Below are 17,444 nucleotides of genomic sequence, written 5' to 3' on the forward strand. Positions count from 1 at the left end.
AGGGATGACCATTGAAGGTCCTACAGGTTCTAGTAGAATTTTTGGAACTGTGAAGATCAGAACATTTTCTTTTTCTTCATAGACATTTTTTTTTTTTTTTTTGTGCTTTGATTTCCCCCAACTTGGCTATCCCATAAGAACTTGGCATGCTTGGTCTCAACTATCTCCCTTGGCCTGGACTGAAAATAGAAACTATAACCTTTGGATCTCTCGGAATATTCGATAAAAAAACATGAAGTGGTCCTAGGGTCGAGCTTCTTCAGATCTAGATTATATAACTTCGCCTCATCAGGGCAACCCCAAACATGGAGATGGCCAAGATTTGGCTTCTTGCTTGGCCATATCTTATATGGAGTATTAGGTGTAGTTTTATAGGAAACTTTGTTACTGCCATGCGAACCATCACGTCATCCTCAAAGGTGATGCCATGCTTGCAAAGACCAAGAACTAGCTTGGACATTCTCAGAAAGTGTTCTCTAACACTTGCATTTCCATCATATTTCAATGTCATCGGTTGGGCCAAATACCAATATTATAGTGACTCTTTATTTCCAATAAACTACTTCTTGATAAAAACAAAATAGGTGATCCTTAATTGTCTTTGTAACCTTTACTCTCCTCTGAGTAATTTATTGATGGATTTTCGAATGATCATCATGGCTATCCTATTGGCATTCTACTATCTAGCATGATATGCTCCTACATATTCCTTAGCATCTGGTGTAGGAATCTCATGTGAATCATCTAGGAGGACAAAGTCGTAGTCCATGCAACCCAGGATGATACCTAAATTCATTATTCATTGAGAGTAATTTGAGTCATTTGTTGTTTTATCTTTGAAAAATGACTTTGAAATAGTAATTCATTCATAACTACATTGATATGAAAAATATGTCTAACATCACAACCTTATCTTGAAAGGATTTTAAGATTTATATAATTCAAGTCGTGTCAAAGGTTAGGGTCAAGTTGATATGGATGTCTAACTATGTGCCAAACCTTGCCACACAAGAATGGACTAAAAGCACTTTCTAGTCACATCTTTGGGCAGAGACTTCGGCGTGACATCTATCCCCTAGAATCACATTGTTTACATGTGCATAAACCTAGTTATTGGTGTTTCAAGGTTGATCTAGACACTTTTACTACCTTTGGGAGAGAGGGTTATCATGATCTTCCTATTACATTTATAACTATTCTATTCACTCAACTTACACAAAATTGTCCTAAGTCACCTTTGGGCCAAAATAGTTGTTTAGTGTAAGCGATCTTAATGAAACTGAAAAGTCTCAATATACAAGAGAAACCACAACCTCTATAGGTCGATCACCTTTAGGCAGTGCACAATTCTACTTTAGTTATGTTTTCTTAAACGACCACTTTACTAGTCTTCCTTAAAAACCCCTATAGGAAATACCTAACACCCGATGAGGGTTGGACAAATATTTTTGTTCTTTATGTTAAATTTCCTATAATAAGTGTACACACATACATTTTATTTTATCATATAAGGTGATGTGCATTTATTTCAGTTGTTTAACTTTATTTAATCATTTATGGATGATAATGAATATCTGTGTACTCCTATGATTCATATCTTAAGAATGAATATTTGAATTTATAGTACACATATCAACCTAGATATGTGATATATGTTCCAACATAAATGTCTTTACGTTAAAGCATGTAAATTGTTATAAAACATAATTAAATGCGTAGATATCAAAATTCTCTTCGAATTGACTATTTACATGTCTTAATTAGATTAACAAATATTCCCAAAATCATCAAAATAGTGATTAAGGGCAAAATAGTTAGTTACATGTATGGATCAATGACTTTTGACTTAGTCAACGTCTTGGTAGATTTATTAAGTCACTTACAAAGGGCCTGTTCGTTTGGGCTTTTGGGAGTTGGCTTTTCCAACTTTTTGTTACTTTTTAGCTTAAAAAGTCAGATGAATGATGTTCGTTTAGACTTTTTTGACTCCCACAAATTTTAATTGAAGCCCAAAAATGGCTCTTTATTGAAGTCATCCCATGCCTGCTTCTTAATGTGGCTTTTGCACGAAACCAATTAACGTAAAGCGGTTCATGTAAAATTGCCTAAATGCCAAACCCCCTCACAAACATCTTTGATTGAGTTTCCATCCAAAACTTAACCAAGATCTAATTGTAATCTTGCATGTGGCAAATAAATCAAAATGATATTTGAAAACATATTGCATAATGATTTTGAACGCATGTTGCAACAAGCAAAATCCTAAAAATCTATTTTGAAAAAAATTGATTCTTCAATAAGTCTTTTAAACCAAATTGACCTTTCATATATAAAAAGTATTTAATAATAATTTATTTTCAACAGTTGAATAAATCTTCAAATAATTAAATTAAGTAAAAATCAATTAATGCTTTGAAGGATTCAAATGATCTAAACCAATTTTTTAAAATCAACAATAGATAGATTGTGGTCGGTCAGAACATAACATAGTCAATCCACAACAATTGGTTTGGCCCTACTTTGTTGAATAACCACAGCAAGTGGTTTAGTCAATAAGACATAAAAACAATTAACTTGGCTAAATAAATAGAGACAAAAGACAATAACTCAAAATGAGTCAATTCATTTGACCTTTGTCAACTAACAAAATCGGTCGAGTCAGCTCAACCCAATCAGGCCAAAATTGATCTGAGTGGCTTGGATTTTGGGTAGGATGTGGATTGGTTTACGAGTCGGTTCAGATTCAATGAGTTAAACCATTTAATGGTTGAACCAATGAGTTCAATTTAAAAACTTAGGTGGTGTTTGTTTCCGCTTCAAAACGCGGATTTCAGTGCGTTTGCGCTGAAAATCTGCGGTTAAGACGAAAATCACCGTTTGTTATAAAATTGCGTTACGAAATTGCGTTACAAATTTGCGTTTTTAAATTTATTACTCAAAAAGGAAATACATTTTAATGCTTGAAAATAAAAGTCATTAAATCATCATTTTAGTGGAACAAATTATTATTAAGTTGATACTTTACAAATAATATGTTATTTTTTAGAAGAAATTTTTTACCATAATGATTTTGAAATAATTTTTCTCATTCGATTATTGAGAACCGGAACCGAAATCGAAAAAAATCGGAACCGATAAAATATAAAGGTTATGGTTCCAAATATCATAGGAACCGAACCGGAACCGACCCATTGACACCCCTAAACAAGAGCTTCTCTAATGGAGACATCGTAAAAACCAAATTTTGGCCATGAAACTCAGTTGCAAACAATGGATATCGCACACCAGTTCGATGACAGAAAAGGGTCGATTGACAGATTTGGTCGAACTTTCAACAACAACAAAAAATAAAACGAAATTCATTCTAGATTTCAACAATCTTTAAATTTCGATTTGATTGAAGAATAATGCATTGAATTTCCCTCTGATCCCAATCGATGGATCCTATCAATCCATAATAGAGATCTAAGCATTAAAACTTCAATCAAACAATGAATTATATGAATGTACAAATCACATAACCTGATGCGATAACACAATATCCGATTTAAAAAAAATACTTCTATGTATTTCTTTGAGTACATAATAGGGTGGGTGTTGTGTTTGGTGTGCAACTAGTTGGTCCCTATACAATATTATGTACCTAATTGGAAAAATGTCATTCTAGCTCAACAACATGAGAACATATTCCAAAATCCCAAGAAGTGGGCATCATTTATGATTTTAGTTTATTTTTTATTCTAATTGTCGGAAAATTGATTTTACCAACCAAACCTAACATCGAGTTCTAGAATTGGACTATGGGAAAGGATTAGATTCTAGGATCCTAATCAAGCAACCATGATAGTTTGGATTTAACAATTAAACAATAATGGTCATATTGAGATGTATTGGAGAATTAGAATATGATACATTATAAATTAAAATTTTTAAATATTTTAGTTCTAGTAACTGGTCAAGGATTTACTACTCAACTTACAAAATATTAACTGCAAGTTTTACTACCAGACTAAGAAGCTTTGGACCTAGATCTAAAGATTTTAAAAAAATTAACTTTTTTTTAATGAAAAAAAATAGTTAAAGAAAAATAATATAGTATATAATAAAAAGAGTGTTGAGTATGAAATACGAATATTATATCCGGTATGACAGCGGATTCTTAGGTTGTAACTTTCGATTTCTCAAAGCAGAGAACCACATTAAAGGTCAAGATAGAAGTTGACAGGCCTTCGAACTACCTTTGGATATAGTATTTTGTATTTTTATTCGAAGAAAAAAAATTACAAATGTAATTTGAAATAAACATATATAGAAGAAAAAAAATCATTTTTTCTTTAACAAAAATGCTGAGGTGACTTGAAATAACATTCGAGGTTTAAGTGTTTTACACTCCAAGGCTCGATGGTTTTCTTAACACTCAATATCACATCAAATGTTATTTTGAGTCATTGTAGCAAGGCTCTTTCTTTAATATGAGAATAGATCTCTCTCAAATTATTCTGGAGACATTTGGAGTGTTGAATCTAAAAATTATAATTCTGAATTCTGATCCCCATTAACCAATATTCTTTATCAACCAAATCATTTAATGCCTTCCTAATCCTCCAACTCCATGATTATATATGTAACATCATGACAGTCAACATTTAATTGGCTAGTCTGGCAGGTCCCACCACCTGAACCTGCTAGGCCCACTAGTTTAAAGACCAATGGGTTTAAGCTCAAAGAAATTTTTGTCCCAGTCATATTTAAAGCTGTCAACGGGTGCTTATCGGTTCAGATACAACAATATTCAAATCCGAATATGAAATTTTTATCTGATATCCGAATTCAAATTCGACGGATGTTTTAAAACTTTATTCAAATTCGAATCCGATTATCCTATCGGATATCGGATAATATCTAATTAAAATTCGAATAATATGTATATTTAAAAAAAACATAATTTTTTCTTATCCAATTAATTTTTTATTATTTAAAAAGCCTATTATATATTATACTATATATATAATAAATAAATAAATAAATAAAATAACATATATTATATTATTTTGAATTGGATTCAAAATGTTAATATCCGAATCCGTATCTGATAAGGATTCGAATATATAAAACTATCCAAATTCAAATTCAAATCGGATTCAAATTTTCGACTATTCATTCGCACCCCTAGTCATACTCATTAAAGAAAGGTGACAGTAAAGCTGGGGAGGAAGAAGAAGTCAACCTCTCATGTGTTACAAACATGTAGTTTAGTACTTGGAGTCATTCAATGGGTCTAATCCAAATATTGATAAATCAGATGATTCCAATCGACCATTATCTTCATTAAAGACTTATCACAATTATTTGTGGTCGGTGAAACAAATTATTATCACTCTAATCAATTCTATCTAGAGTCGTAGATTTTATTAATTCAAGTGTCTTTACATATTCTCTGAATATTCAATCTAAGTCGTTTCTCATCTTCTTCTTGTCCCTTAGAATCCTTAAAGGACCTTTTCGTTCTCCTAGCCGTAAGTGAGAAATGCAATTACGTATTAAATTGAGTCTCGGTCGGTTCATCCGATTTAAGCTCTTTGAATGGAGTAAGACGTGACTTTGAATATAATCGATCGGAGAAACAAGATTCTTTTCCCCAATCCCAAACTTTTGCGATAAGACTTCAATGATGACGGTGATGTGGGCATGATGAGAAAAAGGTCAGCCTCCATTTTTTGATCAAATCAATCCTACATAATTTCTACAAATAAATGAGCCACGATGGGAAGCCCATTAGCCTTGAAAAAAGCCCAAGCCCAAGCCCATTCCCATTGACTTTAACCTTACAGATGATGATGTTGAGAGCTAAGGGAAGGAATGAAAAATCCAAAGAATCAACCAAAACAGGATAGTAAAAGTAGAGCACCTTTAACGTAAGCCGTGGGTGTGTTGGTTTACAAGCTACGCACCCCATTAATGTGAAACCTTCCTTATTATATAGCAAACTTCAATGTTAATCAATAACACCCATGTTATGTATTGGTCAATCCAAATATTGTCACGTGGCACTCTTATAAACAAAAATTCTTGATAGGTAATTCTAGCCTTTTATTATGATTGTTTTGGATTAATGGTTCTGAACCCCATGATTAGTAATTTCAAAATAGATGGATGTGATTCACTGTTGAAAAATTATATTTAGGCCCACATCCAAAAAGGGTAGACTTTTCTGGGCTGACCAATATGAATCAAGAGTTCCTGACAAACACCAAAATTTTCCCAACTCGGACGTCTTTCGTCTGTATTTTTCTGCAACTTTTTAAATCCACTAGACTTTGGAGTCCTCTCTCTCTCTTCAGCAACAAACCAAAACAAGAAATTAACAGAAAAACTAACGATCAAACGCCGATTTTCGCGTGTTTTTTTTGGTTTATAAGGTACGTTTCTTCATCAAGCTTAATGGGTTCATGTTGATTTGAGAAATTTTGGTCGATATTGTTTCATTTAATTTGTTTCTTGTTAATGGGTTTTGTACAAATTTCTTCTTTTTTTAAATGGTTTTGGCATCATGGGTCTTCTTATTTTGGTGTTTTAGGAGAACCCATTGATATTATTAGAAAATATGGTGATCAGTGTTGTCATCTATGGTAGTTCTGATTATAAATTGTGAGGTAAAATAGGAATTCTTTTGAAAATATAGTGATCAAGGTTATCATCTATGGTTGTTGTGATTCTAAATTTTAAATGAAGCAACTAGGGAATTCTGGTTTTAAGGGGTTACTGATGAGTTTTAGTGGATAAGAGAATAAAAAGAGATCAATATAAAAGATTAGTAAGAAACTAATTTCTTCCTGGTTTTAAGCCCTTAGGCGTCAATCATTTTTTGATGAGTCAGTGTTGATTTTAATGGGGTTCCCCTGGAATAAAAAATAATAATAAAAAAAAAATTATTGTGATTTTCCATCTCAATTGTCCCTGTTTTTTGGGAATTGAGGTAGCTGCATTTGGTTTTGTAGCGTTGGTGCGACATCAAGTGAGAGTAAGTACCCAAAAGGGCATGGACGATGTTGTGCACTATGAAGACCCCTTTCCTCTTATACCCTTTGTTGAAGATAAATGAAAGATATACTCGTCATAAAAATAAATCAAACAAAAGAATTAATTGAGAAAATAGAGGAGAAATACATTGTAAGATTCTTCCATTTATTCATAGGAGAAATATATCCATAGTTATATATATTTTTAGCTATTTTTGTAGAACATAATTTACCGTACATTTTCTTCATTCTACTTCATGCTTGTATGAGCTAACATTTTTTTAATAATTAAAATGCGTATCAAGGAAAAGTAAAGCATCTAATGAGGAACCTTGAGGTGGTAAAAGATTTATCTCATAGGCTAGCAAGAATTAAGGAGAGCTCCTACTCAGTCCCACCTAAAAACATGATCTTGGTTGGGAACCTTCCTTGGCCTTTTTGAGAGATCTTATGAAAGAATGTATGAACATAGAATGAGCCTAAAGGGTGCCATAGCCAAACTTTTCTCTAGTATTACTCTATGGTTACCCAAGTCCACAAGAAGCCTTGCTACATCCTTCATCTCCCAATCATTCAAGTTTCTTCTCAACCCACATGTCAAGATTTGTTACCCTTTCCTCACCCCAACAATCCATAACCAAGAATTCCTTAGGCATTGACAAAGTAAAGATAAATGGGCATATTTTCAAACATCTTTTTAGATTTTTTTTTTCTCTCCCCAACCTACCCTATCTGAATTACAGCTCTAAATTTGTCCACAACCTTGTGGATACCTTTCCATTTGCCTAAATCGTAGGAAGTAGGAGTGATGCTATCCCATTCACATATTTAGTTACCTAATTCTTCACTGTTCTTATTTCATATCATACTTTTTTTAGGAACTTCAATTTCACTCTGATGCAGAACGATGAGGGGAGATAAGAAAATGATGGGGTTTAGGGAATCTAGTTGGGGATTGGGTTAAGGATTTGGGTGATAATTGCAAAATGTTTCCAATTAAAACATTTCAAGGTTTAGGGTATTTGGGTATAGGGTAGATTTGAGATTGGGTTTACGATTTGGGTTAGGATAGGTAAACCCAAAAGTAAAATATATTTTTTTTCTTGTAATTATGACAATTTTAGTAGGATAGATGAAAAGGGTTAAAGAATGGTTAAAGGTTAAGAAAAATGATACAGGATTATGGATTAAAGTTTGTTGGTTTCAAGAATCAAGAAAGGGGTTTCAGGAATAAAGAATCAAGAAAAGGGTTTCAAGAATCAAGAATCAAGAAAGAGATTTCAAGAATCAATAAAGTAAAATAAAATCAAGAAAAAAAAAAAAACAAAAGAATAGAAAAGAAAAATAAAGATTAAAAAAAAAAAAGAGAAAGGGATAGCAAGATAGAACCTTGGAATCACACGAAGGGTTTCTTAAAATCACACCAAGAATGGTGGAGAACTCACTTTACTCCATTGAAGAAACTCATTCTTTATTCATCAAAATCTTCGTTATTCATTATTAAAAAAACCCTAATACAATTTATATAAAGAAAATAAATCAAGAATCCTAGTCAAACTAAAATATCAAATAAATAAACCTAATTTTCTTAACTTTTTTTCTCCTAATTTTCAAATCCTAATAAACTTAAATATAAGACAAATTAAAGTTACTAAATTGCCCCTAAATATTATACGAAGACCATGGGCCAATAAAATATCAAAATAAGCCTAAAAAATATGAAAATAAATCCTTAAAACATAAATTTAAATAAAAATTAAAATCTATGCTTTAAGATTTGATGTCCCCATCACACTCTTTCTTTAATAAGTTATTAATTCTTCACCAAATCTCCAAGGCCGTGTCTCTGTAGTGACTAAACGTTGACCTCCCTTCTTCTATTTACATCTAGAGTTTCATTCACGTGGTAATATTTGAATTCTTTTTCCTTATCTCTTCGTATAAAATCCTTGATCAACATTTACAGTTGGTTAGCTATATTCACAAGATAGTAAAGAGGGGAAAAAAAGTAGTTTGGGATATTTGAGATATAACTCCTCTTACCCTAATGCAAATCTTCTTTAAACCTACTAAGCAACAAGATCTCGTATAAACAAAGACATGTTAGAAGCCACCAAAGGAAGGCCCAAGTAATTGATAGTATTGGCCAAACTGACAACCCCAAATTAACCACATCATATATTCTCTTTATAATTTCTTTTGGTAACTATATCTACATGTTGGCCTATCAACTGTCACAAACATCACTACATCTATGACCTCGGGTAAATCTCCATGTCACATAGGTATTGTGGTCCAAAGTCAAGATGTTGTGTTCAATTTTTGGTATTAGGCCTTTTTCTTCGGGGAGTTTTCCCATTTTTCCCTCAAGGATGATTTATGACTCATTTTACTTTTCACAAATTCTTCAATTACTTATGCCCCCCTTTCTTTGGAATCATGTCCTACATGCAGATGATTTCGTATTAAATTGTATGTTTTTTACATTGTTTCCCAAATTCATTTCTCTGTCTGATGACTATGGTCTGAATTTATTGACAATACAAAACGATATGTAAGAAAAATATAAGAATTGGTTTATTTTTGTGTTTCTATTTTCATTAAACCTAATAAACAAAGAAAAGGGTTGGGATCAGTTGTTTAATGTTTTGTCCCCTATTGCATAACAAACTACACTTGGGTCTTCAATGTCCCGTTTGAATTTGGTTTAGCATGCGTTTTTGGAATTGGGTTTTAGGTTTTTTTCTTATAAATTGGGGCTGAGGGATGAGGGAAAAGCATCCCAATGCAATTGTAGAGTCCCCATAGATAAAATCGGGGTCCAAGCACTACAGGTAATTGGAGAGGTATCTCGGGTATCTCAACACAACCGTAGGAAATTGGAGAGGTTGTTCCGGCAATTGGTGATGTCTATAGGTAATTGGAAGATATCCAATTGGACAATTGAAATGTAACTGAGGTTAGGGATTTGGAAGGTGTTCCAAGGTCTAGGGAATTCTAGAAGGGTTCTAGGGATTCAATTAAGGGTTCAATTGGGGATTAGGAGTTGTGCATTGAATGAAAGGATTTTGCGGGTTGGGGAAATTGATCCTGCTTGCTCAATTTACATGTGGAAGTTCAATTTTTTGGGGGTTCATGGACGTAGACCTTAGTGGTGAACCACACTGTCTATTGTGTGGTTGGATTTTTACTCTATATTCCTTCTTTTTGCCGCTACCGTGCTTGTGGATTAGTAGTTGTATTCCTCTGTGTACACACTTTATTACATTGGTGACACACATGTAGGGGGTTAGGACCCACCATTCTATGGGTCCCACCAAGGATATGTACTATTTATAAAGCAATGCACTTGTATAATCACATGCATATATCGTTTTGACTTATTTTTCCCGCACATTCACTAGATTTTTCTCGATCTTGCTAAATAATGGAATGACGCTGATTGCTAAGGTCTGCTGATCCTGACGATATATATATATATATATATTTTTTTTTAAACTAGGAGTTCTCCTTGGTGGGATCATTAAAGATTTGTGGTGCCATGTGTCCTGATATTATGCTTATAGATTTTCGTTTCCTTTCTAAACTAGTCAAAACTCAATACTGTCCCTCTTACTTAATGCTGATGGCTAGACACAGTTGTTCTTTGCAATAATCGATGCCAAACCTTTTTACTAAATCTTTATTTCTATTGAGCGCAGTGGTCCTGTTAGATTCCTTTTTGTATCTCTTTCAGAAAAGTAGGGAGGTCAAGCTAGCCTTATCTTTAATTTCACACCTATCGAAGAAGTCTTACAAGATGTAGTCGTATTTTTACCATTGAAGAAGCTCCTTTGATGGCATTCTTCTCACTTTAAGTGTTTTTGTAATTATCGTTAGTTTTCACCTATTTGTAGTTAACTATTCTCATTTTCATAGTAAAAAATTATCAAAATCACAAACGTGCACGAGGATACATAACTTGTATGCTTCTTAATTTTAATTGTCACTACTCATCTTTTCTCTGTAGAGTAGATTCTGCAGTGTGCCTAATATCTATGTCCATACTCTGACAGTAAGCTTGAGGTTGTGTAAGCCTCGCACGATGCTCTCACCTTCTGATAATCAAAAGGGACCAAAAAATGGGACATCAAGCTAATTTGGTTATTATTGGTATCTCCGTTGGTGTGGCCATTGGCTTCTTCATAGCAGCTTGTGCATTTTTTGGTATAAGGTGGTATAGAAAGCGTTCTGATCTTCAAAGTGGAGGAAATGAGCGTACTGTAACATCTCTCCCTATACGTATGAATGGCATCAATACAAGCATTGATTCCAGTGCATCAATCTCGAATTCCATAGCTGTTCATGGCTTGCAGCAGAAGCCTGCGAAAACTTCTCCGCGATCTTGGTGGAACCACCACGATAATGATCTATTTGCATCAAAATCTGGCATTCCGAGATATTCATACAAGTATGTGGTTTGTTACAATTTGTGCAAGCTTAATTTTGCTTCTTGGTATTTCAAATTAAGTTAGATTTATGTGTATCTTTGTGTTCATTATGTTTCGTACATCTTATTTTGACATAGAAAGATCCTAGTATATTATGATGCATTGGTAATGATTTACCAAGTACACCTCTGAAATGAAAGTGTTCTTGAAGAACCTGAACACAAATACCACCAAACCATCCGCATCCATTTATTGTCATTCAGCCAATTATGATAATCTATTTTCATGTACTTTTAAGGTTAGCTTCCGGTTGGAGTGAGTTGATCACCTGCTTTTCCAATGTCTCTTTGCTTTGGAAGTGTGGAAGTTTGTGTTTTAGGTATTCAATATTTGCGGAGTGGTTTTTGAGGAAATATTGGATTTCTTCTCCAAGTGGTATCTTGGGGACTCAGTCCAAGAGGAAATTGTGTGGAGACTACTTTTTTTTCCCCATATGTTGGATCATATGGAAGGACAGAAGCTTATGCATTATCGACAACAAGTTGAAGACTTGGATTTATTTGTCTTTGAGATTTGCCTTATAGTTTTTTCCTTTTCTTTTGGTCATCAACTCTTTTTCAGTTCAAAGGCTTCTAGTGTGAGGATTTTGTATTTAAATGGCTGAAATTGTTGTTGGAAAATTTATGCTCCAGAATCTGAAAAAATAATTAGAAAGAACATCAAGATGGGTTGAACTAGAGGCATGTAATCGTTTTCTTTAAAATGTTATTTGCTCCCTACTCCAGAAGTAACTCAAGTTTGCATTAGGGTTCTAGGATACAACAAGTACAATCTCTTGATCACAATTCAACTTCTTGCAAAGATAGAAAATTTCCATAAATAACCCAATCTAATAGAACTAGAAAACTAAGGTAAGAAAGAGAGTGTAGAATTTTGTATGCTAGAGTTTTGTTTAGGTTGTGTATTTTGATTTGTGTCTGCAAATCCCATTTTATAGTTTAATCGTTCATACAGTCACCATGACTGTTTGCATCAACAGTCATGATCAGATGGTCTAGATCACTTTAGATCCAATCTAATAGTCAAATGGTGAGAATACAAACTCTTTTTGTCATTCTTGAGAGTTGCAACTGTTCATGATCCAACAATCAAACATTTTGAGCATTGTCAAATATGCTTGATCCTCGGTCGAATGGTGTTTACCAATAGTCATTCCTCTTTGATCAACAATCAACTCATGTGAATATGGTCAAACTAATTTGATTAACGGTCCAATAATCATTTTCTGGTCAAACTCCATTATCAACAAGCATAATGATGGTCAAGCCCATTTGAACCAATTATCATAGTCTCACATTTTGATCATCCAATGGATGAGATAAAAAAATCAATGGTGTACATCTGGCCGATAGAAAGTGGCTCCTTGCAATGATGTGTTTGTGCAAAGTGCACCTCAAAAAGTGCCCAAGCGTACTACGCACATGAATGTGCATATGCATATAAGGCAATGTGGCAGTGAGGGTGTCGTTTGGCAATGAAGTATAGCCTTTCTCACATAAGGACATAAATAACTGAAGAAGAAATATGATAGATCCTATATAACCTCTATGATACTCTTCTATTTTTTTTTTTTTTTTGTGTAGGACTATCTTTTAGGAGATAGTTTCTTAGCTTTAAGCAATCTCTTAGCGTACAAAATACAATAAAGTCCCTCAACTTACTAAAAAATCCAATTAATCCAAGATGCATAAAATAAAGAACATTTTAATTTCATTGAATCTAATGAAATATTTATATTATTTGTTTTTAAATTAAATATAAACTTTTAACAATGCCCTCTATATTCAAATAAAATAGAATTTTTGGAACCAGAAATATGTGCATACTATGAAGATAACTTATGTGGCTTTGAATCGTTACTTAGTGTATGTTTATCAAAGCCTTATCAAGGTGCATAAAGATTGTGATCTTAGACTGAGGATCCTATATGAAAAGACCAAATAAAGAATTCAAAAACGTATTCCTAAAAGATTGAGTTATCTTTAATGGAAACATTACTATGGCCTTGTGCTTATATTCTAGTTATTGTGAATGTTTTTAAGGGTAATCATAATCTCATATAAAGTTCTTCCAATTCACCATTAAGAAGGTTGTATTAACATCCATTTGGTAAATTTCCAAATTATATATAGAAGCAAAGGATATTAAGATACGAATAGTTGAAATTCTAGCTACAGGTGCATATGTATTGAAAAATCATTCCCTTCCCTTTGAAAAAATCCCTTGGCCACCAATCTTTCCTTGAACTTATCTATTGAAATATCCATAAAATCCATTGGTGTGTATATTGTGATTGGGCAATTTCGAGGCTCATTTTGCATTTTTTTTTTATAAGCACTCACTTTGCACTTTACAAGTACGTATCATTGTGATGAACTCTTTTCTATATATCAAATATATTGTTAATCTTCAATCTCATGTGCTAAATAATCGTAGTGGGTGTGGGAGTATGGTGATTGATTTGAATGAGCTTGACAAGCATTATGCTTGTTGAGAAAATGGGTTTAACCATGAAATGACCATTGGTCATTGGTCAAACTGGTTTAATCGTACTCAAACGAGTTAATTGATAGTGAAAGAGGTGTGGCTGTTGGTCAACCATGTTTGACTGCTCTTAATGTTTGATGATTGGTCAATGAAGGGTTGCAACACTCTAGAATGGCTAAAAGGGAGTATTGCCTACCCTTTGACCATTATTGAATCTGAAGTAATTCGAACCATTCAATTGTTCTTGCGGCAAACATTATGGTGCTTGTTTGAATAGTCATATTAATAGGGATTTGTAGGCATAGATTTATACATAACCTAAGCAATTCTCTAGCATACACAATTCTCTTTACCCTTCTTGCTATTTTTTATACTTAATTTTGATTAAGTTATCAAGTATAAAAAGTTATCTTTGATAATTTTGATAATTTTGATTAAGTTATCTTTTATTCCGAGTTTACGTTACTTTTCAAAAAAAAAAGTTATCTGGGTTAATTCTTCATCTTTGCAAAACTACAAGTTATGGTCATGAGATTGGGCTAGTTGTATCTTGGAAACGCATTGTTGTAAACGTTTTGCAAACTTTGAGTTCAGACTTTAGTACAAAGCAAATAATATTTTAAAGGTAATGATTCATGCTTCGAGTTCATCTTCTCTTGCTTCTTTTCATTTATATTTTCAGATTTTGGACTATTTTTTCCTACAAAGTCAGGGCTAACATCATCTGTGGGTTTTTCACAAATGAAGAGAATTGATTCATCTTGATCTTAGATAATGTTTGCTAAGTTGCAAAAGTCTGTGAGTGTTGATACTACAACCTTGGTTCAAAACCTGCCTTCATCGCTAATTGCTAACCACTATCTCACTTGCTTATAAAAAAAATCAGTAGTGAAAATTATCAAAAGAAAAAAGAAGAATACAACAAATATATCGAAACAAACTGAAGATTGGCCTTTATAAGTGTGAACATCCATGAAGAAAGCAGTTCCTTTAAATGAAGAAAGCAGAAACTGAGTGGTAGTAGATGGAATTTAACGTAGTTGCATATAAGTTGGGTACAATGAAGAGCCACCTCTCAAGTTTCCTCTCAGCATTTTTTGAACACTCCGAGAAACTGACGTAACGAAAGCATTTGAATCAATAGATTCGAAAGGAATTAAGAGATTGTGAAGCAGGACGATGAGGGAAGAATATAAAAATATGGGGGTTTAGGGAAATCTGGTTTGGGTGGTTTTGGAATTGGGTTAAGGATTTGGGCGACAATAGCAAAAAGTGTTTCTAAAATCCCAATTGGCTATTGAAATGCAAATGAAAAGTTTTTTAAATATGATATTTTCAATAGGGTAAAGGAAATGGTTAAGATTTGTAGGGTAAGAATTCAATTTTCAAGAATCAAAGTTCAAGAATTCAAGAACTAAAGATTTTTTGAAAAAATCAAGAAAACAAAGTTTATAGGTATGTTTCTTGAAAGGATTAAAGGGCTCTTAATGGACTCTTGATGGTTTCTTAATCTCTCACAAATAAACAAAAAAAAAATGTAAAAAACATAGATGGAAGAAGAGGATTAAAGAAAGGAAAAAAAATGATATTTACCTTAGAATCACCCCAATGATTTTCATTGCATCAACCACATTGAATGCACCAACATTCAAAACAAGAAAAAAATTCTGTTTTTTTATTCATTCATGACTCTCCGTCAATAAATCCTAATACAATCTATAAATAAAGAAAATCAACCAAGAGTCCTAATAAAACTAAAATACTAAATAAATAACTTAATTTTTGTAACTTTCTCTCTCCTAATTTTTTCACTCGTATAAACTTAAATAAAAGCTAAACTAAATTTACCAAACTACGCCTAAACATTATATTAAGACCATGGACCAATAAAACATGAAAGTAAGGCCCAAAAACATAAAACAAAAAACTAAATACAATAAAAATCTACTCTTCAAGCTTTGATATCCCCATCAATTCTCCTCAATTGGGAAGATTTTGCTTCTACCGAAATAAAATTGTAGTAATTCCCCAGCGTATGAAGTCTCTATAATCCATATGTAATCTAATCCTGACTTGCTTCTCAACCAGTGCATCCTGCCCTCTTCAATAGATATCATTAAATCAAATAGATAACTGTTGGACTCTTATTTTCTGGTAAGAACTAAAGCTAGTACTCTAAAATGCTCCATATATAACCCATTGATTTATCCCAAATATTATCTACCTTTTTCTTTTTCATGGGATAAAAGCTGTGTAAGAGGTAAAGGATGTAGCGACTCAACAATTTCCTTTTCCAGTTGTTCAAAATTTTCAGGTATAGATTCTTCTTCAAGATTCAATAATGATGCCTCATATTCGTCAATCTCACTTTCGCTAAAATCAAACTCATAGATTTCTTCCTCGATTTCTTTATTACTCGCTTTGAGTTTAGGGGCATGGACTTTGATCACATTTGTTTCATTCTCTCAATTCGAACACTCTGATTTATAATGTCCACGACAATTGCACTTGTTGCATAAGTTATGTTGCTTGAGCTCTTCATTCCATTGTTCACGTCGTTGTTTGTGCTCTTCACTTTCCTGTATAATACGGTTACAAACACAATGAAATATGCCCAGAAGTGGTGTGTATGACGTAAGTTTGACAACATAGTTGTTAGTTCATTTGAGAACATGCCTGTCAGGTCCATCTTCTCCCAACGTGATCTGCTAATTTTTGTTGTTGCCTGAACCTAGGCTTTGATATCAAATTTGATGTAGGACAATAAGGGAAAAAGATGAAAATAGGGGGGGTTAGGAAAATCTGAGTTTGGATGGTTTTGGAATTGGGTTAAGGATTTGGGCGACAATAGGAAAATGGTTTCCAAAATCCCAATTGGCTATTGAAATGTAAAATGCAAAGTTTTGTAAATTACGATATTTTCAAAATAGTAAAGGAAATGGTTAAGATTTGTAGGGTAAGAATTCAATATTCAAGAATCAAAGATTTCTTGTAAAAATCAAGAAAAAAAAGTTTATGGGTAGGTTTCTTGAAAGGATTAGAGGACTCTTAATGGATTATTGATGGTTTCTTGATCTTTCACAAATAAACAAAAAAATATGGATTGAAGAAGAAGATAGAGGATAAAAAGAAAATTAAAGAACAGAAAAAAATGATATTTACCTTGGAATCACCCCAATGATTTCCATGGCATTAACTACATTGAATGCATGAATATTCAAAACAAGAAAACAATTATGTTTTTTTTATTCATTCACGACTCTCCTTCAATAAATCCTAATTCAATATATATAAATAAAAAAAATCAACCAAAAGTCCTTATAAAACTAAGTGGGTGTTTGATAACACTTTTAAAAGCGCTTTTTTTAGCGTTTGAGTTGTGAATCCGCTTTTCCATGGATAATCACCGTTTGTTTAAAGAAATTGTGTTTTTAAACGTAAATATGAA

The 17,444-nt window shown here is 32.9% G+C and overlaps 1 protein-coding gene across 3 annotated transcripts in view; it reads left to right on the forward strand.

Moving 5' to 3' along the window:
* The first annotated feature begins 6,250 nt into the window (after positions 1-6,250).
* Positions 6,251-17,444, forward strand: part of CRLK2 (Protein kinase superfamily protein) — a 29,280-nt gene continuing 18,086 nt past the window's right edge. Inside the window, exons 1-2 of one of the 3 annotated variants that reach the window (XM_086433794.1) lie at positions 6,251-6,419; positions 11,029-11,469. In XM_086433794.1, coding sequence (XP_086289920.1) covers positions 11,141-11,469 — 329 coding nt within the window. In that variant the 5' untranslated portion in view covers positions 6,251-6,419; positions 11,029-11,140. The remainder of the gene's footprint in view (positions 6,420-11,028; positions 11,470-17,444) is intronic. The other 2 variants (XM_086433795.1, XM_086433793.1) reach the window with 2 other exon arrangements.

Source organism: Akebia trifoliata, chromosome 3, assembly GCF_017979445.1.
Source record: "Akebia trifoliata isolate Shusen 1 chromosome 3, ASM1797944v1, whole genome shotgun sequence".
Classification (NCBI taxonomy): domain Eukaryota; kingdom Viridiplantae; phylum Streptophyta; class Magnoliopsida; order Ranunculales; family Lardizabalaceae; genus Akebia; species Akebia trifoliata.